General features: G+C 52.9%; 1 protein-coding gene across 12 annotated transcripts in view; it reads right to left on the reverse strand.

The window, feature by feature from the left end:
- Window positions 1–25,638, reverse strand: part of OSBPL9 (oxysterol binding protein like 9) — a 1,355,357-nt gene that overhangs the window by 155,734 nt on the left and 1,173,985 nt on the right. For all 12 annotated transcript variants that reach the window (XM_085602637.1, XM_085602632.1, XM_085602635.1 and 9 more), the window contains 2 exons: window positions 1,143–1,206; window positions 893–1,033 (listed from right to left, as the gene is read on the reverse strand). In XM_085602637.1, the coding sequence (XP_085458763.1) occupies window positions 893–1,033; window positions 1,143–1,206 (205 nt within the window). The remainder of the gene's footprint in view (window positions 1–892; window positions 1,034–1,142; window positions 1,207–25,638) is intronic.

A 25,638-nucleotide genomic window follows, 5' to 3' on the forward strand; every position in this document is an offset into this window, starting at 1 on the left:
TCATTCTACTACTATCATCTCCCTAATAACCCCTTCTTGACTCTTCCTTCCTTTACTCACCTCAAATCTCATTCTACTACTATGACCACACACATAACCCTTTCTAGACTCTTCCTTCCTCTATCCCTCCTTGACCCACCCCAAACCTCAATTTTACTACTATGATCTCAAAAAAACACTTCCTAGACTCTTCCTTCATATATCCTTCCTTTGACTCACTGCAAACTTCTTTTTACTACTATGATCTCCCTGATAATCCTTTCTAGACTCTTCTCTCCTCTATCCCTCCTGACTCCTTCCAAACCTCATCTTACTACTATGATCGCCCAAATAACACTTTTTAGACTTTCCTCTTTTATCCTATTCAATCAAACAGACTCATATGTCCACCGCTCAAATTAAGAACTTATTCCCCTTATTCACCACTAATCCTTTGGGTTCTGGAGTAGTGTGCTACTTGTTGGAAAGCGCTTCAATACCTCGTCAGTGGTATTAAGCTCTATATAAATACAATTACAAATGCCCCATAGCAGCTTCGTTGATACCTGTGTACCTTTTCCAAATGTCTGTATAGAGAGGGATAAACTGTTTTTCTTCTGTTTTTCATACATATGAAGGAACTTTGTTTTTTTACAGTTAATTCAGCACATCCATAATCTGTAACTAAGCAATGTTTCCAATGCAAATTAGTGTCTTGAAAGAGCCTCAATCTGACACACCTCCTAACTAAAACAATATAACTTCAGAGCAATCCCAATTCATTTTCAAAAGTGAAAACAAGCAAAGGAAAAATGCCTATGGCCAAAATGAGCCCAGAAACAGGCTATTATTTTGTGACTGAGATTTAATTACGAATGACACCACACTTTCAACAAAGTAAGTGAATACATACAACATTTCAGCTGTAACTCTGTGTTTCTTTCCTCCATAAAATGGTTTGGTGTGAAAGTTGATGCAAGCACTGTAGCCTGTTTTCGAGCAACTGATATTGCATTCACCACCAAGCTCTACCCAAGGCACTGTTAAAATGGACCTACAAATAAACAAACAAGCATTTACCTTCTGAAGAACATAACAGAATAAGATACCCTTTACTTTAATAGTCTTCTTTTCATCACAATTAAACAAGCCCATAATTTTACCTTCCATAGCCATTGGGGAAATTAAGAATGTAATGCTCGTCATAATCAAGGCAGGTAACACAGCCTGTTGAACAAGAAAAAAAGCCTTTACACTTTGACAGTTAATAAATGTAGTTACCAGCACAGTATAAAATGTGACTTATGTCATTGACAAGCAGATGTGCCAAACTAGCCTTCTAATACATTATTTTTTTTTGTGATACAAAACAGAAGTCTCAGACTAGCAGAGGTCATCAGGTCTCAAATACCCTGATCTCCCTTTTTCTCCACCCCCCTTCCACACCAAAAGTATCAGAGTGCACAGATCCCATATCCTGAATAATCACAAGGCATCAGTGCTTTATGCTAGGGGTCACTCATTATTTCCTAAAGGAGGCTAATTGATGACAGAAGGCTTCTGCTGAAAGAGAATCAAAGCACCTCCTCCAAAATCCTCCATTCTCTTTGGAATAATCAGGCTTCTCTAAAGAGTAGCTTGTAAGCTACTGGTAGCTCTCAAGCAACCTGGAAGTAGCTCTCCTGTGTGCATTCCAGTCTATGAAATTAGACGCTTTTGCTTGGTTGAATAATTATATGTACAACAAAATTGAAAAGCGTGTATTCAAGAAACAAATGTGTATATTATCAGAACAAATAAGCTGATGTTTGTAGAAAAATTGCTGGCTTTCTACTATATAAATGTAAACAATTTAAGTGATAAATCATACGGCGAAGAAAGACTTTTAACTAATATTGTTTTAGTGATGAGGCACTGCAGCTCTTTATTTTATTTATTATTCATTTAGAAGGTTTCTATGTTAACAAAGCTTTTTTTTTTTCTTTTTCCTTTGCTGCTTGCCTGGTGAACAGAAGTGGCCACTGCTTCTATGTTGGATATGTTGGCTACTAATGCAATCTTGTTGGTATTCCACCAGAACATAGACTACAGAATATCGTGGGGGACAAAATATTGTGGCAAAATATCAGGGAACAAAAAATATTGTGAAGGTAAATTTATATAGTTGATGTACAAGTTACTTACCTTCGGTAACAATGTATCTGGTAGAGACGAATCTAGCCGCAGATTCCTTAATGTAGAATTATCCCCAGGCGTGAGACTGGATCCGGAATATCTTTGCCACTAGCATCTCTGCGTGCCGGGGGCGGTACCACGCGACCCTGCCCGGACGTTGTCCGCAGACGTGACGTCAGCGAGGTCACATAAGTTCCACCCCGGCGCGCTGACGTCAGTTTTCTTCAGAGAACTTTTCCGCCCCACAACGTGGAGCCATCACAAACAAAACTGTGAGAGTATGGGAACAGTGGGCGAAAAAAATCAGTAAAACAAAAAAGGGAAGAAGCGAATGGTGAGGAACAGCACCATTAGGGACAGTGACAAGCACTACGTAACGGAAAGTCATGGAAAGGAAAGAGCAGAGCACCGCTCTGCGAAGCAACCCTGCAAAGCGAAAGCTATATCCTCCCTGGAGGCAGAAAAAACACGTTAAAAATGACATGGCAGACGACAAAGTCTGCAACCACAACAGTGAAGGGCAACGAGTCCGGAACAGATGAGTAACGACAAAGCACCCCAAGACAACACCATAAAGGAGTGTTGTATCCCCCGTAAAAAGCTAAGGGCTGAGGCACAGCCAAGAGACCCCAACCCAGAGGATTGCAGAGGAGTCAAAAAACTCCAAGCAATGAAAAACGGGAGAAGATTATGAGTAGGCCCCACAATGGAAGAATCGGGGTGCAGGGATGCAAAAGTACGCATGAACCTACCGTCCAATTTACCAGAAAAGAAGGAGTGGAACAAATAAACAGAACGAAGCATCCCGCCAGGGAGGAAGAGGGCACCCGCAGGAGACAAACGCCACCCGGAGGGAGGCGAGTGCAGAAGACCAAGCTGAAGGGTCCTCGCAGAACGGGGAGGAAGGGCGGGCAGTGAAGGAATCTGCGGCTAGAATCGTCTCTACCAGATACATCATTACCGAAGGTAAGTAACTTGTACATCTGATAGAGACTACTAGCCGCAAATTCCTTAACGTAGAATAGATACCCTAGCCATACCCAGAGGGGAGGAGGGTCTGCGAGAGAACCTCACCAGCTTGGAAGAACACAGGGCCCCAACAGGGGATGTGTCATGGGGACAGGAAGGACGGCCCAGGCCCCTCCAAGCAGAAGTAAGCAAGAACAAGGAGAAGGGAAGGCCAGGATACCACAAGCCTACTCGAGGAGCAAAGGGCTACCGCCACAAAACTCGACGGGACAGACAGCACCCAGCGAGTACCAAACGAAAAAAGAACCACCCGCAATCCAAGGAGAAGAGGAAGAACAGAGGCAAAGCCCGTCTCAGGAGAACACACACACAGCGAAGGAGACAGATGAATGGGTGCCCGTCCCAAGGCAGGGACGGCTCCACAGCCGATAAGCGCAGATGTGAGCAGGAAGACACAGACGCTCAAGACCACAGCAAAGCAAGGGACAGGAGCACACGGTCACATGCAGAGGCCCTCGAAGGTGGACCATAACTACCAGGTGTGCGCAGCAGACAGGCCGAGCGCAAGACGAAGACAGAAGCAAGGGAACCCCAGAACAAGCCCTAGTGAAGGACCGTCCCAGTAGCACCACCCGGCCCACGAAGAGAAGTGAGACCGGCCAGAAGATAAAGAGACATATGCAGTACAGACCGAAGCCGGCAACCAGAACACAGGAGAGCACCAGGAACAACCTAGCCCCCCTGGAACACAAGGCAGAGGCCCAGGCCGAAACGGCGGATAACAAGGTGGAAACACCAAGACATGACGCCGTAAACGGCATGATAAAAGTCGGTCTGGCGATCCAGAGGCTGAAGAGAGAAGGCAAAACGCACAGATATCCCGCAGGAACGAAGGGCAACATAGACGACAGGCAAACCCTGTAGAAGAAGGATAGAAACACCATTGGATAGTGAGCGGGACAGAACCTGGAGCAGCGCAAGCTGCGCTAAGGCGGAAGAATAAGAGAGAGAGACCGCACCAAGCGGTATACAGTGACGCCAGGAAAACGTGAGGAACCCGAGAAGGTATCCACACCCGCAAAGCTTAATACAGAGCTATACAATAGCCAACAAGTACCCCACCCAGGGTATGACTCCTCCCAAAACAAAACAGGGAAATACCTCTTAGGGCAACCCACAGCAGAGGTCAAGAACATAAAAGACCCGTGGAAAACACCACAGGCGGCTTACCAATCAGTCAAAAAATACACAGAGAGTCCAACCTGAGGACCATACGGCTTCACTAACACGCAAAAATCACGCACCACATAGCTGAAGGGCTGAACCAGCAGCCAAAAGAACAGAGGGGCCAACTTAAGGACCCTGAAGGCATTCCAAGCCACACACAGCACACAGACGGGCCAACCAAAACACAAGGCCCCAAAGAGAAAGGTGGGAGAAACGCCTCCCATAAGACACCTGAGGACCGACAAGCCGAAGCTTACGTAAGAGGCGGGGGACAGAGCCCCGCAAGGAGTCGTTGAACAGTGGAGTCCGCGTGGGTGTTAAATAACAGAATCCCGTCAAAAGGCAGGTCAACAAGACGCTCCCGAACATTCTCCGGAAAGACGCTATCCCGCAGCCAAGCATGGCGGAGGAGGGCCACAGAACTCACCATAGCGCGGGCGAGAGAATCGGAGACATCCAAGGCCGAATGGAGAATAAATGCAGCTAACTCTCGACCATCCCGCATATGGTGCCGCAGATCAGCGCGGGCACCTTCGTGGGAGCTGCAAGACAGAAGGGACTCCGCGGAATCCCACAGGTCGAAAGTAGCCCTGGCCAACACACAAAGTGTGTTGAGCGCGTGCAGAGCAGCACTAGTGGAGGCGAAAATGTAATGCCCCCAGGAGTCCAACCACCGGGCCTCCCGTGACGGAGGGAGCAGCACCGAAGGAAAGGAAGGAAAAGCAGTCTGCAGGACAGGACCCTGGGCAGATGGGTGGGGAAAAAGGCAGACTGGATCGTGCGGGGCAGGACGGTGGCGGGGAACGAGCGGCTGAGGCACTGGATCCCCCATAGCAGGACGCCCCCAGAAGAGAGTTGTGGAATGAAGCTTCAAATGGGGGAAGCAGCTCCCCTCCACCAGAGCCCTTGTGGAGAACCTCCAACAAGTGGTCCGTTGGGAGTGGAGTGACCGGGTTGCCCAACTGTAAAATGCCGGTGGCCGTGGAGATGGCCCGGACAAAGGCTACACTCGCCCCCGTGGGGGGGAAAGTAACTCTTCCGTGGGCGAAGGCTGCAAACTAAGCCGCCCATCCCCGTGCCCCGCTGGAGGAAGAAAAGGCCAGCCCCTGTAGGATGGAAGACCCATAGACGAGTGAGGGGCCTGAGGGGTCTCCAGAGAAGGCGGAGAAGCCTGCGGGGCAGTCAACTGCAGGGAGTGGAAGAGAGGGTCCGGGGGCTGTGGATGCGGTGACGGCATAGAACCCGCCCTGGAAGCCGCCGGGGAAAATGCAACGATGCGACGTCCAGTCTCTGGTGAAGAGGAGACAACGAGACTACAATCCTCCGGAGAGGAAGGGACATCCGGAGAAGAGTCGACGGTCCGACGTCGGGACAGCGCCGGGGAGTCCACCACAGGCACCGGTGTGTCCTCGATCGGCGCCGAAGTGTCCACCAGGGGCGCCGAGTCGACCTCCACCACCACGTGCCTCATCGGAGAAGGGGGCGGGGTCGGAGCCAAAGCAGCCAATGAACGGCGCCGAAAAGGTGCCGGCTCGACTTCCGAGGCAGCCGCCTGCGCATAGGATCGAGAGAGGCTTGGGGAGGCGCCCCGGGTACCGGCCTCCACCCGCGGCACCACCAGGGCCGGTGAGGAAAGCCGTCGACGCTGGACAGGCGTCAGCTCGACCTTCGGGAAGACAGCTGCCTGTCCAGAGGACCGAGGGGGACGAGCCATGAGTCCCGGCGATCTCCTGCGACACCACAGGGAACCCCGCGGGGTTTTGCGGCGAGGCAGGGATGCCGTGGGTCGAAGAGGGGAATCCCTTAGGGCCACACCTCGAAGAAACCACACCTCCAAAACCTGAAGCAGAACTCGTCGGAGCGGGGGGCGAAGACGCAGGCTAGTTCGCAGAAGGCACCGCACATGGCGAGGGATCCTCTGACGTCTCAGGAAGAGGAGGGGGGCCCAAAGAAGCCTGCAGAGCCATAGCGTAGGCCTTCATCTGGGCACTTGCTGCCCCAAAGCCAGGAAACGGCGGATAGGGTGGCGGCTGGCGAGGGCGCACCTCCTGAGAGGAACCCGCGCCCTCAGCAGAAGGAGGACAGGGACCCGGTGGCAAGCGGCGGGACTTACCGGCAGGCGAACGACGCCCGTGGGGCCTTGGTGAAGGATGATGCCGCAGCCGGAATCAACGGCTTCTGGACCCTTTCGAGGTAGAAGACGGACGCTGTGACGATACCGATCTGGACAAGCGGGCCGAAAGCAGTTTCATCCGGCGCTCCCACCGGGACTTCGGCTTGAGATGCTGACAAGCTTCGCAGTCCGTAGAATCATGGTGCTCACCCAAACCCCACATACAAATAGGGTGAGGGTCCGTCACCGACATCTGACAAGAAGCACACGTCTTGAAACCCGAAGGCATTGCACACTGTTCCCAACTCAAAGGCGTTAAAAGAGGCCTGAAAACAGGTCAAGGGAACACACTCCGGATCCGCGTTGCACGCGTAAAAGAAGGAAACTGACGTCAGCACGTCAGAGTGGTACTTATGTGACCTCGCTGACGTCACGTCCGCGGCGACGTCAGGGCGGGGTCGCGTGGTACCACCCCCGGCGCGCAGAGATGCTGTGGCAAAGATTTTCCGGATCCAGTCTCACGCCTGGGGATAATTCTACGTTAAGGAATCGGTGGCTAGTAGTCTCTATCAGATCATAAGTCTACTATACTTAACGTCTCATCTACATACCTTGACCATATACATATCTTCAAGGTAAATACATGTGGAATTAAGAATATCTAAGAAAATATTTAAGAAAATCTATACCTACCTAAATGAACCTACCCGCTCAAAATTTTGGTCCTCGAACTTGTTGCCACAATATTTTTGCCCCACAATAGTTTTTACCTAGATATTCGGATTATTTTCACAGATTTTTTTTTTTGGATAGTCAAGTTTATTGAATTTTCGGATTTCAAAAAACATATTGGTAGAACACATACTTTGTATTAAGCGAGATACAATTGGCTCAAATCAAAAGACACTTGTGGGTGAAGCCCTGCCCGCGCCCGTTGCTCAGCACATACACTACCAGTTGGACCTTCACACTGGCGATAAATTAAACCATTTGCCCCATATTTTGCCACAGAGGTCTGGGCAGCCTCGGCCTCGAAGAGGGGCTACTCTTGGGTACCACATCAGTCCACCCCCTGCCTCCAGGCCCTCATGGTGGGCGGCTTGGCCTGGGACCAAAGCGCAGCAATATCACGCTTTGCCACCGCCACAGCCGTACCCAAAAGACGCTTATCAGCACGTGATCCATCAAGGCCGTTGAACACTCCCAGGATCAGACGCAGCGGGTCATGAGGGACCTCCCACCCAAGAGCTTACGTACGTTCACGCTCCACCCCTGCCCAGAACAGGGCGAGAGCGGGGCATTGCCACACCATGTGATAAAAATCGGCAGGGGAGCGTGTGCAGCACGGGCACGCTGGAGAGGACCGCAAGCAAGCGCTGAACATTCGCGCCGGGGTGAGGTAAGCCGTGTGGAGATAGTAGAGTTGAACTAGACGCAGCTTGGAGGAGGTTGTCAGGGTCTTAGGTGCCATAAGGGCGTCCCTCCAGTCCGCGTCTTCTAGGGGGGCCCAACCACCCCTCCCACCAATCACGGACCGAGTCTAAGGATACTGGGCCATTATTCACCAAGGAGCGGTAAATCCGGGACACACCCCCTCTGCCCAGGTTCCCCATCATCACTTGGGCCTCCAGGGGACTAAATTCAGGAAGGTAGGTGTAGGAGAGTAGGGTCTGCTTTCTATGTTCACCCCCACTTTTTGCTTTTGCTTCACTGGGTTTCGACTTAGATGTGGCTGTGGGCCTGCTAATCAGACCCACAGCCCAGCTGTTCTCTCTCTAAATTCATACTATGTACTTTAGGTACATAACCCAATTGGTAAGGATCACCTTCTAGGGCCCTGTACAGTGTACCTTAGGTACCCAGGGCATAGGTGTACCCTAGGCCTACCAGGGGCTGCAGCATGTATTATGTCACCCCTGGCTGTCCTTCCATTATGACACAACTGGCTGATCACTCAGCTGGGGCAAGGTCGTGTAATCACCCCTTGCTTCGGCATAGTATTCCTATGCCTACCTTATATATAGACACGTGGGTAACCTATCAGTCACTCCTATGGCAGGCCTTAACAATCCTGAAGGCAGAGTGCTTGGTAACATGTGAGATGGTGCTCTAGCATGAGCTGAGCCTGTCTGCAGCTTTCGGAACCATGTCCTTATAGCTGTTCTATGATATCGCCTACCATATACTCTTAAAGTGCCTTATAATCCTCGCGGTTATGGTAACTATGGTTTGGCTTTATCAAAACATGTCGTGTAAGGTGTATAACACTGTGGAATACTACCCCCACACCATTTCTGGCGATGAGGATAGTATTCCCCCCTTCTAGAGGGAGAAGACATGTTAAAGACCTACTACCCAGTTAAAGTTAACCAGAGCCCCAGCATCACAAAATGGATGCTGCTGCCACAGACACAAGTCTGACCTCCTGCTGCTGGGAGTCCTTCCAGCAAGGGAGGCTTGGACAATAGGTTTCCTGCCTTGGGAGGTGCTAGCACCACCCTAGACAGGACTTAGTGTATTGGGGCAGGGAGGGATGAATGAAACGAGACATTGCCTGGGGCACACAAGGTTTCCCATGCATAGTCCGGTTCAAACCGGTGCTGGGGCACTCCAGCCCCAGTCCTGGCGCGAAACTGGACAAAGGGAAGGGGGGACCTAGCAGGTAACCCAGCCCCCCAGATTAGTATAAGAGTGGGTGCTGAGTCCCTAGGACTTTGGATAATCCCGATAACTGAAACTTGAACAGAAACTCTGGACCTTCGACATTCGACTACGGAAGAAGACTGAAGAATCTCCCTTGTGGCCAAGGAGTGGCCACCCTGTGCAAACAGGCACCATCAAGCGACCTGCCGTTTGCTTTGCCTACGTTGTACGAGGAACCGACTGCAGAGCCCGACCAGCGCCTTGACTTCCAGACTTCTCCAACCCTGATCCACATCCACAGCAAAGCTGAGATCCGTGGAGGCGACAAGAGACGTGGGACCGGCTACCTGGGAAACTTGGCTACTAGCTTCCAGCGCAGCTTCTGAGGCATCCTCGAAGTTGTGCTCTGGGGATTGAGAAGCCCCAACCCCGAGCACCATCTGCACCGAAGATCAGCCCTCCACACTCCACGAGTTCTGCGTGGGGCCCTTCTGCACTTTCCTGCTCGACGCGTCTGTCCGGTTACTTGAGCGTTGGCTAGTAACCTCTGTGACGACGAACCCTTAGCTTTTCACCGCTGGTTTGGCTCCTCCAGACTGGCCCTTGCTTCCCTGTGAAAGAGAAGCACCTCAGGCCTTTCTGGTCTGCAACAGAAGCAAGTCCTTCATCCTGCGTGGGTTGCGCTTGCCAAGGCTTGTTGGGTCCCAACTCGACATCGACGTCGCCAACAGCAAGAGCATTCGTGGGGCAGCTCGGCTCCTGGTTCTGGTTGTCCTCGACGCCTCCTGGTACCCGTGGCTGCGGCGACAAGCTTCACCTCTTCACCTGCATCTTCACGACATCGCCTGGTTCCTTCCTGGTTCCTTCCCGGCTCCTGGCTGGCGACCTAGACTCTGTCCCCTTTTGCTTGCAGGTATCTTCCTTCTTGATTCCATCCTTGGAATCCACCGGACACTCTTCACTGACTGCCTGTCAGCATCTTTTCTTCAGGCATCCATAGGAGTCAACGACGAAACCCGATGCAAGTTCACACCTATGCACCCGCAGCACGTGGGCTAGGTAACTTGAGTACTCCGGTGCTCACAAGGGTATTGACTATCCTAGGGTCTAGTTTCCAAGTCTCTAACTCCTAGCTCCTTCAGAAGTGTCCTAAAACTCTTTAATTCTAAACACTACTATTTCTATCGACTTTTACGCATTACGCGTGAGTGTTTTCACTCTGCACCTGAATCCCGTGGGCCTCCCACTGCCTAGCAACTGGTAGTATAGTGTAGCCCCAGCGATTCCCTAGGCCTAGGCCTAACCTGTGTTCGTGACAGTGGTCCTTATACCACTTACTTAGTATAAGGTTTGCGTGGCCCCTAGGGCCTAACTGTATTACTTACCTGTGTGACTTATGTATGCTTAAATAAGACTGTGTTGTACTTACCTCGAATCTCATAAAGAGTGCTGAGGGTATTTTGACTAGAATAAATACATTCTATTTTTTATACATATATATTGTGGTGTCCTTTCATTTGGTATTCAAGGGATTCCAAATGGTATAACAGCTGGCTTCACATGCCATACAGAGTTTAGCCTAAGACTGCTCTTGTCCATGCTACCACTAGGATAGCTGGTCTATAAGGTTGACTTTACAACCAATCACCATAAGGGTTGTTTGGACTGATACAAGGTGTACACTAGAACTAGTGACATCATATATCAGGCCAACTTCTCACAGTAGGTGGGGGACGGGATATGGACTTGGAGAGCATGCCTCAACTATAACTATTTGTAGAATTGGGATGAATGGAGGGAGTGGCGGGGTTGTAGGTCTGCAAACGATCTGACATGGTCCCCCACCCAAACATCCCCGAGCTGCGAGATCCCGATGTGATACCATTTACGGAAGTGTTGAAGGGACGAGACCTCTTCCAGCCAGGCCCCACTGCACAGAGGTGTCTGCTTCGTGAGTTTCCGATCCCATTTAACATACCGTAGAGCGGTACGACATGCCATGAGCACCGTTCTAGTGACAGGGGGGAGATCCGGGGGAACTGGGCTCCCGTACAGGTATGCCTGGAGTTGTGCGAAGTCGGTCGTCTGGAGCTCCACTCGGTACGCCGGGTCGGACCAGCCGCCCGTGAACCAATCATGGATCACATGTGGCCAAATAGTAGAGGTGGAGGTTAGTCACCCCCATTCCTCCATCGTAGGGGGGTATGCGGCAATGCGCTAGAGACACACGTGTTCTCCCTGCACCCATAAAAATCGGGTGAAGACTCCGTCCAGCTCCCGAAACCAACTACCCGGGAGATGAATGGTCACATTTTGCAGGATGTATAGGAAGCGGAGGAGGACCATCATTCTGAAGAGGGCACTCCTTCCGAGGGGATTAAGGGGAAGGGTCTGCCACCTTCTGAGGTCCGCCTTGGCTTTAGTGACCAGGGGCGAGATATTCACTGCCCACTCGAGTTCCGGGAGGAGGGCCACCCACACCCCCAGATATTTGAAGGATTGCCTCCGCAGGGGGATGGTCGTTTGCCAGTCGAAGCACGCCAGAGAAGAGTGCAAGGGAACTAGGGTGGACTTCGCCGGATTGAGCCTGAGGCCGGAGACCTGTCAGAAGGCCGAAAGAAAGTCCAGACATCACGGGCCTGAGCTCTCCGGGTCCGCCAGGAAAAGGAGGACGTCATCTGCGTACAGGGCAATTTTGTCGATCTGGTGTGGGTCCCAAGCCCAGCCACGAAGGAAAGAATCCTGGTGGATGAGGGAGGGCAGGGGTTCCATTGCTAGTGCAAATAGAAGCGGCGAGAGCGGGCAGCCCTGGCGGGTGCCCCTCCGGGCAGTGAATGCCTCCGAAACCACGCCGTTGATGAGGACCCTCACCTTGGGGGTGGAATAGAGGACCCGGACGAGGCGTCGGAAAGGGAGGCCGAAGCCCACCCTCTCCAACACGTCCCCCAGATAACCCCAATCCACCGTATCAAATGCTTTTTCAAAGTCTAGGAAAAGCAGAGCAAGATACGGGGGGAGGAGATGGCGATGCGCAAGGGCGAGGTGAAGATGGCGTATACAATGCCGGGTCCCCCGGGTGGGCATGAAGCCGCATTGATCGGGATGCACCAGTTCTTGTAGGTAGGGACGGAGCCGTTGGGCCACCACGGTGGCAAAGAGTTTAATTTCGGTATTAATAAGGGAGATGGGACGGTAGTCCTTGCAGACGAGGGAGGGTGGCTGCGTCTTCGGGAGGACTACTATTGTGGCCACATCCGTCTCTGGTGGGCAGGCCCCCACTTCAACTACATGCTAGAACAGGTCTTGTAGGTGCGCAAGCAGTGGGTCTTGGTAGGCCTCATAATATTCTTGGGGTAACAGTCGGGCACGGGCGTTTTGCCGGAGCTCAATAGTGAGATAGCCCCATGTATCTCTTCCGGGGTGAATGGCCGGTCCAGAGCCTCAGAATCTATCTGGGAGAGGCGGGGCAATTGAGTCCTGGTCTCGGTCAGCAGAGCAGCCAGTGAGGACTGGGGAGGGCGGGCTGCGTAAAGGGTTGCGCAGTAGCCCGCGAACGTCTGGGCGATGTCTTGGGAGGTGGTGTGATGAGTTCCGGTTCCATCCCGAATCTCGGGAATAATGCGATTGGCTCTAGAATAGGACACCAGATTGTGGAGAAGTATGCCGTTTTTGTCACCCCAAACATACACCCGCGCGACCGAAGCGCGCCAGAGCATTTTAGCGGACTCCATTGAGATCCGCAGAATTTCCTCTCGGATCAGGGTGAGCTGATGGGCGGAGTCTTCATTGTCGGTGGTAGTCTGGGCCGCCTCCAGCTGCGTCGCCTGGGCTTTCAGCTGTGTAAGTCGGGCAGTTTGTTCCAAGCGTTTCGCGTGGACCAAACCCCTAGCCACCCCGCGCATCATGGCCTTGCTGGCCTCCCATAGCGTGCCCGACGAGGAGACCGTACCCGAATTCGTGGAAAAAATTGCTGCAGTTCCTGCCCAAGGGACTCAGTGAATTTGGAATCCTACAGGAACCAGGCATTCAATCGCCATACCGTCCGAGCGACACCGGGGGGGCTGCCGAGACGAAGGGAGACGGGTGAGTGATCTGAGACACCCCTGGGTAAGATTGTGGACCCGGACACCAATTGACAGTCCACGGCTGACAGTAGAAACAGGTCGATACGAGAGTGGGTATGGTGAGCCGCCGATGTGTGGGTAAATTGGACCTGGCGGGGGTTCCACACACTCCAGGCGTCACAGAGACCCAGGGCCGAGGACCAGTCAGATAATCGTTTTGCAGAGGCAAGGCGGGCCGCCGATGGGGTACCCGTTGTGTCACAGGAGGGTTGTAAAACGGCGTTAAACTCGCCTCCTATCACCGTCAGGCCTTGTGGAAAGGAGGAAAGCACCAGTGTGAGGCAGTGGAGGGCCGGGACCATGACGGTGGGAGGGATATATGTGCATAGGAGATTAATGGGATGTCCCTCAATCCTACCCGTCAGGGCCACATAGCGGCCATGCGCGTCCGTGTCGGCTTGTGTCAAGCCCTTTCTGGAGTAGAATGGCCACCCCCCTGGAGCCCCTCGTAAACCCAGAGTGCCAGACCCTGTCAAACCCGTACCGGGCGAGGAAATTACATTGTGTGCCCAGTAGATGCGTTTCCTGCAGGAACAGGATATCCGGTGCATACCGGTGGGCGCTTCGAAGGATCGCGGTGCGTTTTATGCGGTCTAGTAGGCCGTTGACATTCCACGAGACTACAAGGAGAGCCCTAGATAAGGTAGACGCCATCGTTGGGAGTGGTACAGAAAAGAGGAGTTGCAAGCGCAGGCAGCGTCTGATCCCAGTGCGAACGAGTTACCCTGGCTGGGACCTCAGGGCAGGAGGTGTACTTCGAGGTGAGCCGTGTGTCGTCCCTGGCAGCGCGTATGTGTGTGGAGCTACCAAAAGGAACAGAGAACAGCGGCCCATAGGCGGCTAAAAACAACAAACAAACTGGAGACAACGGTCTCCCTCCCCCTTTTGCCCCCCACCCTACACTTCGGAACGTGAAGCATCTGTCGCCCTGAAAAGGAAAACAAGTTAAGCAACAAGAGACTGGTCGCTAAGCTAAAACGATTAGCAGAACATGACTATGGCAGAGATGGACCCCCCCTCCATGAGTTCGGATAAGCAAATCGTGAAGTGCACCAACTATACGTTAGGTCCATAAGCAACAAAGAATGTATGTTGAGTCCATGGAGTGAAGGAGGGAATAATTCCTGGAGTCGTCGGAATCGAGGAGATATGAACGGCCCCTTCCTGGGAAGTTCACAGACCATCACCCCCGGGGCGCCTCAGAAAGTGTGGAGCAGCGCACTTGTCGTGTGTTATCGTTCAGGTGACCTCCTATTCTCCGGTTCCTCGGAGCAATGGGCTCCTAGACAGGTCTGAGTCGGAATGGGCCTGGTGCAGACTGTTCGAGGGACCCGGGTGAGCACTCAGGTCATTCAGTGAGGAGGTCAGGCTAGGAGTGATAGAACCCCGAACCGAGGCTCGGGACAGGGGGTGCGGGGACAGCGCAGCCGGAGAGCGGGACATCCTCGAACAGCAGTCTGTCTTTCTGCAGGACCTCGTCCGGCGCCTCCGGGGTTTAGGGAGGCCCGGTCCAGCTGCTGGGGAGCCCGTTGGGCGGGGGAAGAGGCCGCCCAGGACAGGAGGGCCCTCTCCTCCGTGAGCCAGGTCCACGCCGCCAGGGGGCTGTCAAAGAAAAGAGTCTTATGCTGGAAGATGACCTTGAGCCGGGCTAGGAAGAGGAGACCGTATCGGAGGCCCATACTGCGAAGCTTCTGCTTGACCTCATCATAGGTCCGGCGTTGGGCCTGCACCTCCCTGGTAAAGTCCGGGAAGACCATTATCTTGCTTTTCTGGTAGTGCAGCGGCCCCAGTGCCCTAGCTGCCCAAAGAATGGCGTCTCTGTCTCGAAAGTTGAGGACTCGCAGAATTATAGGTCGGGCAGGGGCCCCAGGCGGAGGCCTGGGCGCCAGGGATCGGTGAGCCCGTTCAACAGCAAACCACGGTGACAAGGCGTCCTTGGGCATCCAGGAGCGCACCCAGGTCTCCACAAACGTGTTGGCGCGTCCCTGCTCCACTCCCTCGGGCAACCCCAGGAGGCACAAGTTGTTCCTCCTCTATCTATTTTCTGCTTCCTGAGCCCTACGGTGGAGCTCCGAGGTCAGGTTCTGGAGGCGGGCTACCTGGGTCTTAAGCTGGGTGATGTCGTCCTCCACCGAGGAAATCCGGGACTCCGCCTCCGTGATGCACGCTGTGGCTTTGCGCAGGTCCTGGCGAATGAGAGCCACATCCACCCTCACCTTGCCGATCTTGGATTCTACTGAGGCCTGGGATGTGCTTATCGCCTGCAGGATGGTGGAGAGATCTCCCCTGGCCGCTCCCGGCGTGCCAGGGGTCCCGCCTCCTGGGTCCCGGTCCGACGTGGTAAACTGATCCATCTTCGTTTGAGTTGGAGGTACCGGATTCCGGATTCTGGATGGGGCGGCTTCTGCCCATCTTCGGAGTGGGAGGCCCCGCCCGGACACCTAGACCATCAATGCTCGGGCCCAGGCGTCCAAGTCCAACCCCCTCGGGTCCTAGGCGAGGACGGAAGCGAGTGGCGACCTGAAACCACCCGCAGGGCCGAGCAGGGCTCCTCAGCAAAGGGCAGCCCTTCCAACCACCCGGCCGGACCCAGCCCTCCCAGCGGAAGCAGCAGCTAACAAGTGGCGGAGTCGCAGTCCGTACGGACACCCGGCGCAGCCCCAGGGGCCAGGCACCCCAGGGGCCGGTGGCCCAGCAGCAAGGGGATGCCTCCGCGGCGCTCCAGTTCACCAGCACCTGGTAAAGTGCTCAGTTGGGTGTAGGAAGGGAGCCAGTCCAAGGCCCTGTGGTCCCAGGCCGGTGGGGTTGCGCAGGTGCCCCCGGAGGGAAGCGCACCGCGGGCGGGGGACCGGAGCGTCGGTGTCCCCGCTCGGCCTGCCACCCGACACGGTGGCCGAACTCCACCCCCTGGTACGACCGCCACCCGGCCAGGCACCCACTGGAGCCCAGGGCCCCCGAGAGGCCCGCCGCCCCCCACCAGGCCGAGCAATCAAAATGGCGGTGCGAGACAGTCAGAGGGAGCTCGCCCAGCAGGGCCCACCACCACACCACTGGAGGCACCCCCGAGGGGTAGGAAATAGGGGGGCCGAAAAACAACCCTGTCACCCCGGCCGCCACCCGATTTAGTGGCCGGTCCCCCCCACTCACTCACCGTCAGAGGACTGTCCCCGATGTCCCAGTAGTCACACAGCTGCTGCCCCGAGCCCCCAGGTGAGGACACATCAGTCAAGAAGCAGAGCTGCGCTCCCCGCGGGCCGCAAGGGGTGAAGGGCGACTCACTCCCGCTTGCTGCAGAGACTCCAGCAGCTCCAGTATAAAAGGCCACAGCGGGCACAGGCACAGATCCCAAAGGACGGCCCCCTTCCCCGCCAGCCCGCCGAGCAGCAGGATCAGCTGTGGGTCAGAGCAGGGGCAGGAAACAGAAGCGCTGCTGTCCGACAATGACAGCCGAGGCGCGGCAGGCACAAACAGGTCCAGCACCACTCCGCCCCTGGAGGCACCAGCTCAAGCCCCCGCAGTCCCCTCGCTCCGTCCCAGCACTGGAGGAGGAGACGACCACCAAGAAGGCTCTGGCGGCGGGGATAACAGGTGCGGCCGTGGCAGGGGAGCACCCGTCTAGGCGTGGAAAACCGCCAGGGCCGCCATCAGGAAAGCCGAGGCCGAAAGGAGGACCCCACCGGCCCGCTAAGCAGCAGGATCCACAGCAGGTCCGAGCGGGGGCGGGAAACCAAAGCGCCGCTGTCCGTCAATGACAGCCGAGGCGCGGCGGGCACAAACAGGTCTCGGCACCGCACCGCACAGCGGGGGCACCCAAGCACTGGAGGATCGGGGAGGTGCCCCCCGGGGGAAGACGTCCAACAAAAGGCTCTGGCAGCAGTTATGGCAGGTGCGGCAGAGGAGCACCCGTCTAGGCACGGAGAACCACCGGGGCCGCCATTTTAAGTGCCAGGGCCGAAGGAAGGAGAAGGACGAATCTCAGCAAGTATAGGTCTGATCCGCTCACGAGAGGGACCGGACCGAAGCTAGCAGTATGGGGAACCAGGATCCGCCCTGGACACGGTAAGCTGCAGCTGAAGACGGGCGGATGACTGAGGGGGTCCAGAGCACTCAGAGTGCGTCCGCCATCTCGATGCCTCAGGCCACGCCCCCTTCACTGATCTTAAGTAGGTCTTATTACAGAAAAGGTTGGAGTCCCCTGTTCTAGCGCACTCACCTTGAAACAACTTTGGGGCAAAAATGAAGCACATCACATGGCTGACCCATATCTCTAAGTCACTGCCACCCTGCCTAACCTCACAATAAAGAATCTGGCATTTCTGCCATATTTTAGACTATATTTGTGTGACGGAACCGAATGGCGACCACATGGTCAGTTCTGAATAAGCTGAGAGCAAAGAAAGGTATGGCAATAGCTGTAGTCACTAAATTCCGTTCATGTCCTGACCACAATGGCACATAATGAAAAATGTCCTAGCTATTGTGACTGAGAGTTTCAATTCTATTAAGGATTCTGAGGTGAGGATTATGTCATTATTTCTTCACTTTAATCAACAGCAGCCATTTCACAAGCTTTGGCAAAAAACTACTATTCTCATGAAACCTTGGGAATGCAGTAAAGAAAACAGTAACATCCAGTGGGAGAACAGTCCCAAGTGTCAACAAATCAGCTAGTCACAATCCATAACATAGTCCATCATCTGTGTCCCCTTGGCCTCTTTCGTCGCGTGAGTTCAGCTGTTGCACACTTCTCCATGTCCTGTTTACCCATCTCCATGCTTACAACAGATGGCAATTTTAGCAAGAGACCAAGATTAGGGTTAACGCCTGCGAAAAAACTGTATTTTAGGCAGCTGAGAACAATGCATACTATAGGCACATAAGGAGCCATTGCATATAACGACAACCACTGAGCAAAACAAAAAACTCAATGCTTACTAGTCATGGAGAGGGTCAGTCAGAAAATGGGGAGGGTCAGTCAAATCATGATTCTCTGGGTGGGATAATCCTCACCTCGGAGTCCTTTATAGAATTGAAACTTTCCTTTAAGAGAGATAGAATAAAAAAATTCCTGTTAAGACCGGAGGCGAGGATTAACTAGTTCAAAGTTTGCTCACAACCAAGTGAGCCATATCCAATACCGGTTTAAAACAGAACCTCTTAAAGGCAGAGTATGGAGTCCAATCAGCCGCATTGAGAATATCTTCCTTCAGGCACCAAAACTAAAAACCTTTGAGGTCACTGCCTCAAGTACTGAATGGGCTCCAAAAAGTTGCAGATCAATACCTTCCTCTTGCATCATCCACCGTACCCACAGGGCAATAGTGGGAGAAGATACTGCTTTATGCAGCCATCTTAAAGCGATGAGGAGTTGGCACTTACCCGGAGGACGAAATTATGCCAACATCTCCTCATATGCCTTAAGACACTACACTAAACACAATTTAGGAGAGTCAGGAAAAGCCTGATGAGAAATGACCCTGGTGTTACATTTCATCCTTCGAGAAAGAGTGAAGTCACTCCTGATGGTGAAAAGATCCAGCCCCGGATATCCAGGGTCCGCACTTCCGATACCAGTCTACGGAGATCAGACAAAGTAGCATTGCTAGATTAGCCGAAAGCTTTTTTCTAGACACAAAGCAGTTAGGTTGCCATGACAAGAACAGATTAAGCACCTGATTTACATCTCAGAGTGAAGAGTACCTCGGTTCCAGGGGAAGGGACAGCCTAATGCCCCATAATGGGTAGCACATTAAGGGATGTTCCCCAATCGGTGATCCTTCCACTAGGACATGTCCCGCTGAAATGGCCGAATGGAGGGTATTGACAAACCAATATGCCAATCCATTCGCGGCCAAATGTGACATGGACTACATCCTCTGCCACGGGAGCGAGACTCCATCACAAACATCAACGGGTCCAACTAAGCCAAGCTGATTTGTATCGTTTGACCATGCCATTGGCCCAGGTCTTGGACAGGAATTCCTCTGCCGTATTCGAAAGGCCTGTGACCGACCATTGAACTCTGTAATCCGCCACGCCATGAGTGACAGGGCCCACCACCCCTCCAGAATCAACAGACGGTTAAGCTAATCCGGATTGAGAAGCAGCGCTGGAATTAAAAGGAGAAGGATTTGAGAATCCCAGGAAAGTTCCAGAAAAACTGCAAACCTAACTTGAGACTTCCAAACAGGCGTGACCATTACCACATAAGCTCGCTGGCATCTGAACTGGGCAGAGGCTTGCGTAATCATAGCAAATGGGGGAAAAGCGTAACTCCTCTTTAGATTCCAAACCTGGAGAAATGCATCCGAAACCACCGCCAGTGGATTCGGTCTCCAACTGAAAAATTTGGGAACTTGGTGATGCAACAGAGATGCAAAGAGGTCCACTAAGAACGCCCCCCACCGCTCCTGTAGGGTTGAAACACTCCTGCACGGAGCTTCCAGAGGCTGGAATCCTGGAAGTTGCGAAATTGAAAGTCCACCACCTGATTTGCTTAACCCTGTAAGTACTCTGCCGTAACTGAGTTCTGTCGGTCCGGACGTATACGAATCTACAGCTCTACATGCCAAGACTATACAGCAGTTATCCTCTTAGCGGTGGCTACCTGTATCTGTTGCAGTGGTTTGAAAAAGTGTTCTTAATACAGCCTGGCCCACACTAGCTTGTTGTTTTGCTTGCACGTCTACACAATAGTGTTTTGTGAACGTGTGTGGTGTAAATCAAGTTGCTGCTTTGCAGAAGTCATCTAGGGGAATGTTCCCTAAGAATGCCATAGATGCCCCTAGTTTACGTGTGGAGTGAGCTCTAGGGGGAATGGTTAATGTGCGTTTGGCTTTAATATAGCATATTTGGATGCATTTAACAATCCACCTTGCAATCCCTGTTTTTGAGATAGGATTGCCTTTATGAGGTGGGGGGAAAGCCACAAACAGTTGTTTAGTCTTTCTAAAGGATTTTGTTCTTTCAATGTAGTAAAGTATTGCTCTTTTCACGTCTAGTGTGTGAAGAGCTCGTTCTGCTACTGAGTCTGGTATAGGGAAAAACACTGGGAGTTCTACAGACAAGGTGGAAAGCAGACACGACTATAGGTAGAAATTTTGGGTTAGTCCTAAGAACCACTTTGTTGTGATGGTTTGCAGAAATGGTTCTTGTATGTTTAATGCCTGGAGTTCAATAACTCTTCTAAGAGAGGTGATAGCAACTAGGAAAGCTACTTTCCAGGTGAAGAACTGCAGTTTGCATTTATGCAGAGGTTCAAATGGGGGACCCATGAGTCTGGTAAGGACAATATTTAAGTTCCATATTGGAGAGGGTGGAACTCTAGGTGGAATTATTCTTTTAAGTCCTTCCATAAATGCTTTGATAGCTGGTACCCTAAACAAAGACAAGTGTTGTCTGTTTTGGAGATAGGCTGCTATTGCAGTGAGATGTAGTCTAATGGATGTATAGGCTAGGTTACATTGTTGTAGATGAAAAAGGTAACAGATAATGTTTTGAATAGAATTATCTAGTGGATTGATTTTGTTATTTGTACAGTAAATTACAAATCTTTCCCACTTTGCGGCATAGCAAGCTCTGGTGGTAGGACGTCTAGCCTCTTTAATGATGTTCATGCAGTCTGGCGGGGAGATTAAGGTAGCCACACTTTAAGATTTCAGGTGCCAGATTGCAAGGTTGAGTTGACAGGGATCTGCATGCTTATCTCTCCATTGTTCTGAGTGAGAAGCTAGGGTGAGAGGCGTAGCTTTTGATGGGGAACTACTGATAGTTCCAAGAGAGTTGTGAACCATGGCTGTCGGGGCCCATGTTGGAGCAATCAGGATTATTGTGAGGGAATGCTGTTTGAGCTTCCGAACCACAGGCGGAAAAGCGTAAGCAAATTTGCCTGACCAGTTCTTCCATAGCGCATTGCCTTTGGACAATGGGTGTGGATACCTAGATGCAAAGCTTGGGCATTTTGAGTTTTGGTGTGTGGCGAATAGGTCTATTTCTGGGTGGCCCCACATCTGAAAGAATGGAAGGAGAACTTGAGGATGAAGTGCCCATTTGTGGATCTGCTGTGTTTGACAACTGAGCAGATCTACAATCTGATTGTGTGCTCCTGGGAGGTGTTCTGCAATGAGATCTATGTTTTGTGAAATGGCCCATCTCCATATGCTTTGAGCTAGGTGTGAAAGCTGCAGAGTGTGTGTGTCCCCTGTTTTTGTATGTAATAAATAGCTGTCATGCTGTCTGTACGGACCAAGATAGCTTTGCCTACCAGGTGGAGTTGAAAAGATTTTAACGCTAGAAAGATTGCCAACAATTCTAGGTAATTTATGTGGAATTGTTTTTGCTGAGAGGTCCATATGCCCTGAATAGTATGGTTTTGAAGATGAGCTCCCAAGCCGGTGAGCGATGCGTCTGCTGTTAGCGATATCTGTGGAACCGGGTCGAGAAACGGCCACCCTTTGGAAAGGTTTTGTGTGTTCCACCAATGCAGAGAGTGATGGGTACGGCCGTCCACCAACACCAGATCAGTTAGTTGACCTTGAGCCTGGAACCACTGACGTGCCAAACACTCCTGTAAGGGACACATTTGGAGTCTTGCATAAGGGACGATGAGAATGCAAGAGGCCATCATCCCGATTAGCAGCATTAAACATTTTTTTGAGGTGTCTATTGTAGGAGAGTAGGGTCTGCTTTCTATGGTCACCCCCACTTTTTGCTTTTGCTCCACTGGTTTTAGACTTAGATGTGGCTGTGGGCCTGCTAATCAGACCCACAGCCCAGCTGTTCTCTCTCTAAATTCATACTATGTAATTTTTTTTTTTTTTTTTTTTTTAAAAAAACCTTTATTGTCATTTCAAACTGTACACCGCTATTTAGCCAACAACCCGGAGGCAGGCAGCAAAGTGACGTGGCGGCACACCGCCAAAGCTTATCCACCTTGTACATCTGAGCGATATATCCAAAATATGAATATACACAATTTACAGTAACATACAACCAAAAAGCGACAGTCGAAGAACAGTAGCACATTCCAGTCATCAGTACTCCTGCAGTTACTAACGCGCACCTATGCAATGCCGCAGCCTCGGGAACCCTAGTCGTCCCATCTAGTCATATCACAGCCCAGCCACCAGAGCAGCAGCGGCCTGGGCAGCGCAGCCCCAACGCCAATCAACCTCCACATGCAGACCCAAAGTGCGCCCATATCAAACCACCAGTCCACTCTCCCACGGCCTCAATCCTCGCCAGCCGCATCTCTACTCGCCAGCCATTCTACTAGCGGCTGCCATATATCCACTGGTCGTGAACGCTGCGGCATCTGATCCCAATAGGCAGTGAGTTGGTCCTTGCAGTATATCGCAGACCTAACCCATCCTGCAACAGCCGGCGGAGCCTGCTTCTTCCAGTGTACTGCCAGTTGGCGCTTAGCGAGTAGTAGGAGAAGGGCCACAAGGCGACGCAACGCCGGGGGTATAGTCTTGACGAAGCCCAGGAGGGCCACCAAAGGGTCCGGAACAATGCGCATGCCCACAATTTCACTGACAGCTTTAAATATGGCATCCCAGAAGCCGTCAATGGGACCGCATGTCCACACCAGATGGAAGAACGTAGCGTCCCTCACACCACATCTCCAGCACCTCGTATCGGCCTGCAGGCCCATCTTGAAGAGCTGCATAGGTGTACGGTACGTCCTGTGTAGGTAGTTGAAGTGTACCAGCCGCAGCCGGTAATTGGGCGACAATTGCTCAAGCTGGGCACAGCAGAATTCCCATTGTTGTTCCGTGATGCGCACGCCCGCCTCCTCCTCCCACAGTGTCCTGGAGTCCATATGCGCAACCGGCGTCGCACGCTGTGTAGACCTGTATATGCGTGTTATTAATTTCCGCGAGGAGGAGTTGGACAGCACGTCCTCCAAGGCCGCCAGTGATGGCGGGGCCTCCGGGAACGTAGGATATCTCTTCCTGCATGCCGACCGTAATTGATAGTATAGCAGCAGCTCCGATGCCGTCGGTTCAGGGGTCGCGGCCATGTCAGGCAGTGTGATGAAAGTGTCGTCCGGATACAGGTCACCTGCCACCGTCAACCCACACGCACCGGCCCGGCGCGCCACCGCCGCGTCCGTCAACGGACCCAACAGGGGATTTCCCTCCAGGGGCATGCTCGGGGCGTAGAGATCAGAGACGCCCGCGCGTCTGGCAATGCCCGCCCAGGCCCAACGCACCATTTCCACGGTGTTGATATCTTCCCTGGGTCGTTTATATTTCTGGTACACCGCCGTCCGTATCGGGCAGGGCGCCGCCACGTCCAGTTCTATCGCAACGTGTGGCTGGTAAGGAATCGGGTGGTGCCAGTAGTGTAAGTATTGTGCCTGCGCGCTGTACGCATACAGCTCAAAGTCCGGGGCTGCCAGGCCCCCCTGACTGAAGGGAAGTGTGAGGAGGTTCCAAGCCACTCGAGGCTGCCTGCCCGCCCAGACCAGTTCGATCACGGCTGAGCGGAGGCGACGGAAGAACGCCTTTGTTAGCGGTAAAGGGATGTTTACAAATAGGTAGAGAAACTTGGGCACCACGACCATTTTCGCGATGGCGATGCGGCCCAGCATGGACAGCGGCAGCGCCTTCCATCTCTTCACCTTGGTCTCCAGCCATTCCATGGCCACCCCAAAGTTAGACAGCCACACTTCCTGAATTGAGCGGCTGATCTGAATGCCCAGATACTTGACCTCGTCGGTGGCCCACTCAATCGGGAATTCCGTGTGACACACAGCCGTGCCGTCCGTCAGCGGCAGCATCACTGACTTCGACCAGTTAATATCTATTCCGGTTAGGCCGCTATAGCGTATCACCTCTCTCATCAGCGGATCAAAATTCTCTGCCGGGTTCATCATATATATGGTAAGATCATCAGCGTACAGCGAGATTAAGAGGCCACGGGACGTGAAGCCTATGCTGCGCTGGGTGTGGTGCTGCCTCAACCGAGCCGCCAGGGGCTCCGTGGCGATGGCAAAAAGCAACGGCGAAAGCGGGCAGCCCTGCCGAGTACCTCTGGTTATGCGTATGGGCGCAGACGTTTGACCATTCACCCGCACCCTTGCCGTCGGGCCATTATATAGAACACCGATACGCCTAGCAAAGGGCAGGCTAAAGCCCATTCGAGTAAACAATGTCCGCAAGAATTTCCACTCCAGGGAGTCAAACGCTTTGGTCGCGTCCAGCAACGCCGCCGTCGCCTGCACCCTGGGGTCCAGGTAGTGTAGGAGCCCAAAGAGCACCCTCAAGTTCTGAGAGGTGGACCTCCCCATGACAAAGCCCGACTGATCCGACAGCGCTATCTGTGGCAGCATGAATTTGAGGCGGTCAGAGAGCAGTTTCGCATATATTTTAGAGTCAAGGTTTATCAGGGAAAGTGGGCGGTAGGAATCCGGGCCAGCGGGGTCCTTTCCTGGCTTCAGCAGCGTGATGATCAGCGCCTCACGCATGGACTGGGGAAGGATCCCCGTTTCTACCGCCTCCTCAAACACTCTGTGTAAGCGCGGGACCAGGATGTCAGCATATTCCTTATAGAAGGCCGCCGTAAGCCCGTCAGGGCCCGGTGCCTTACAGAGGGGTAAGCCAGCGATCACTGCCCTTATGTCATCCGGCGTAAATGGGAGATCCATGTATTGTCTGGCTCTATCATTGAACCACGCAAGCGCTATAGTGTCCAAGTACTCGTGGAGAGCAGTGTCGTCCGGATCCACCTTGGAGGTATATAATTCTGTGTAAAAGTCTGTCATAGTAGCAAGTATATCCGGCGGCTCTCGCACCACCTCGCCATCCTCCCTCCGTAATTCCAGGATATGATCCGCCCCACGCGGTGCCCGCAGCAGGTTCGCCAGCGTGCGGCCCGCGCGGTCACCCTCTCCATACCGTCTGGCTTGACAGTCTTTAGATAGGTACGCGACCTCACGGTCAGCTTCCTCCTGATATTTAGTCAGTGTCGATCGGAACATAGCCCTCGCGCCATCAGAGGGCGCCGCGAGTAACGTGGACTCAAGCCGCGCAAGTTCCGCCTCCAAGGACTCAAGCGTGCGCCGTATGGTTCTCAAAACTCCCGATTTTAGTGACATGCAGTACCCCCTGGTGACTACCTTGCAGGCCTCCCACAGTATTCCCGGGGACTCTACGGACCCCTCATTAAGCTCAAAGTACTCCTCGAGCTTCTCGCGGAGACCTTGCTGGAATACCTGGTCGCGCAGCGCTCGGGAGGGGAACCGCCAGCTAAAGGGCGTAGCATATTTGGAGGGGGTAGCCAGTGACAACAACACCGGGGCGTGATCAGAGAGTGACCTCGGTAGGTGCTCCACCTCCAATACCGAGGTGTGCAGGTCCCTGGACAACAGCCAGTAGTCCAGCCGGGACCAAGCAGCCCTAT

The sequence above is a fragment of the Triturus cristatus genome, chromosome 4_2, assembly GCF_964204655.1.
Source record: "Triturus cristatus chromosome 4_2, aTriCri1.1, whole genome shotgun sequence".
NCBI lineage: Eukaryota > Metazoa > Chordata > Amphibia > Caudata > Salamandridae > Triturus > Triturus cristatus.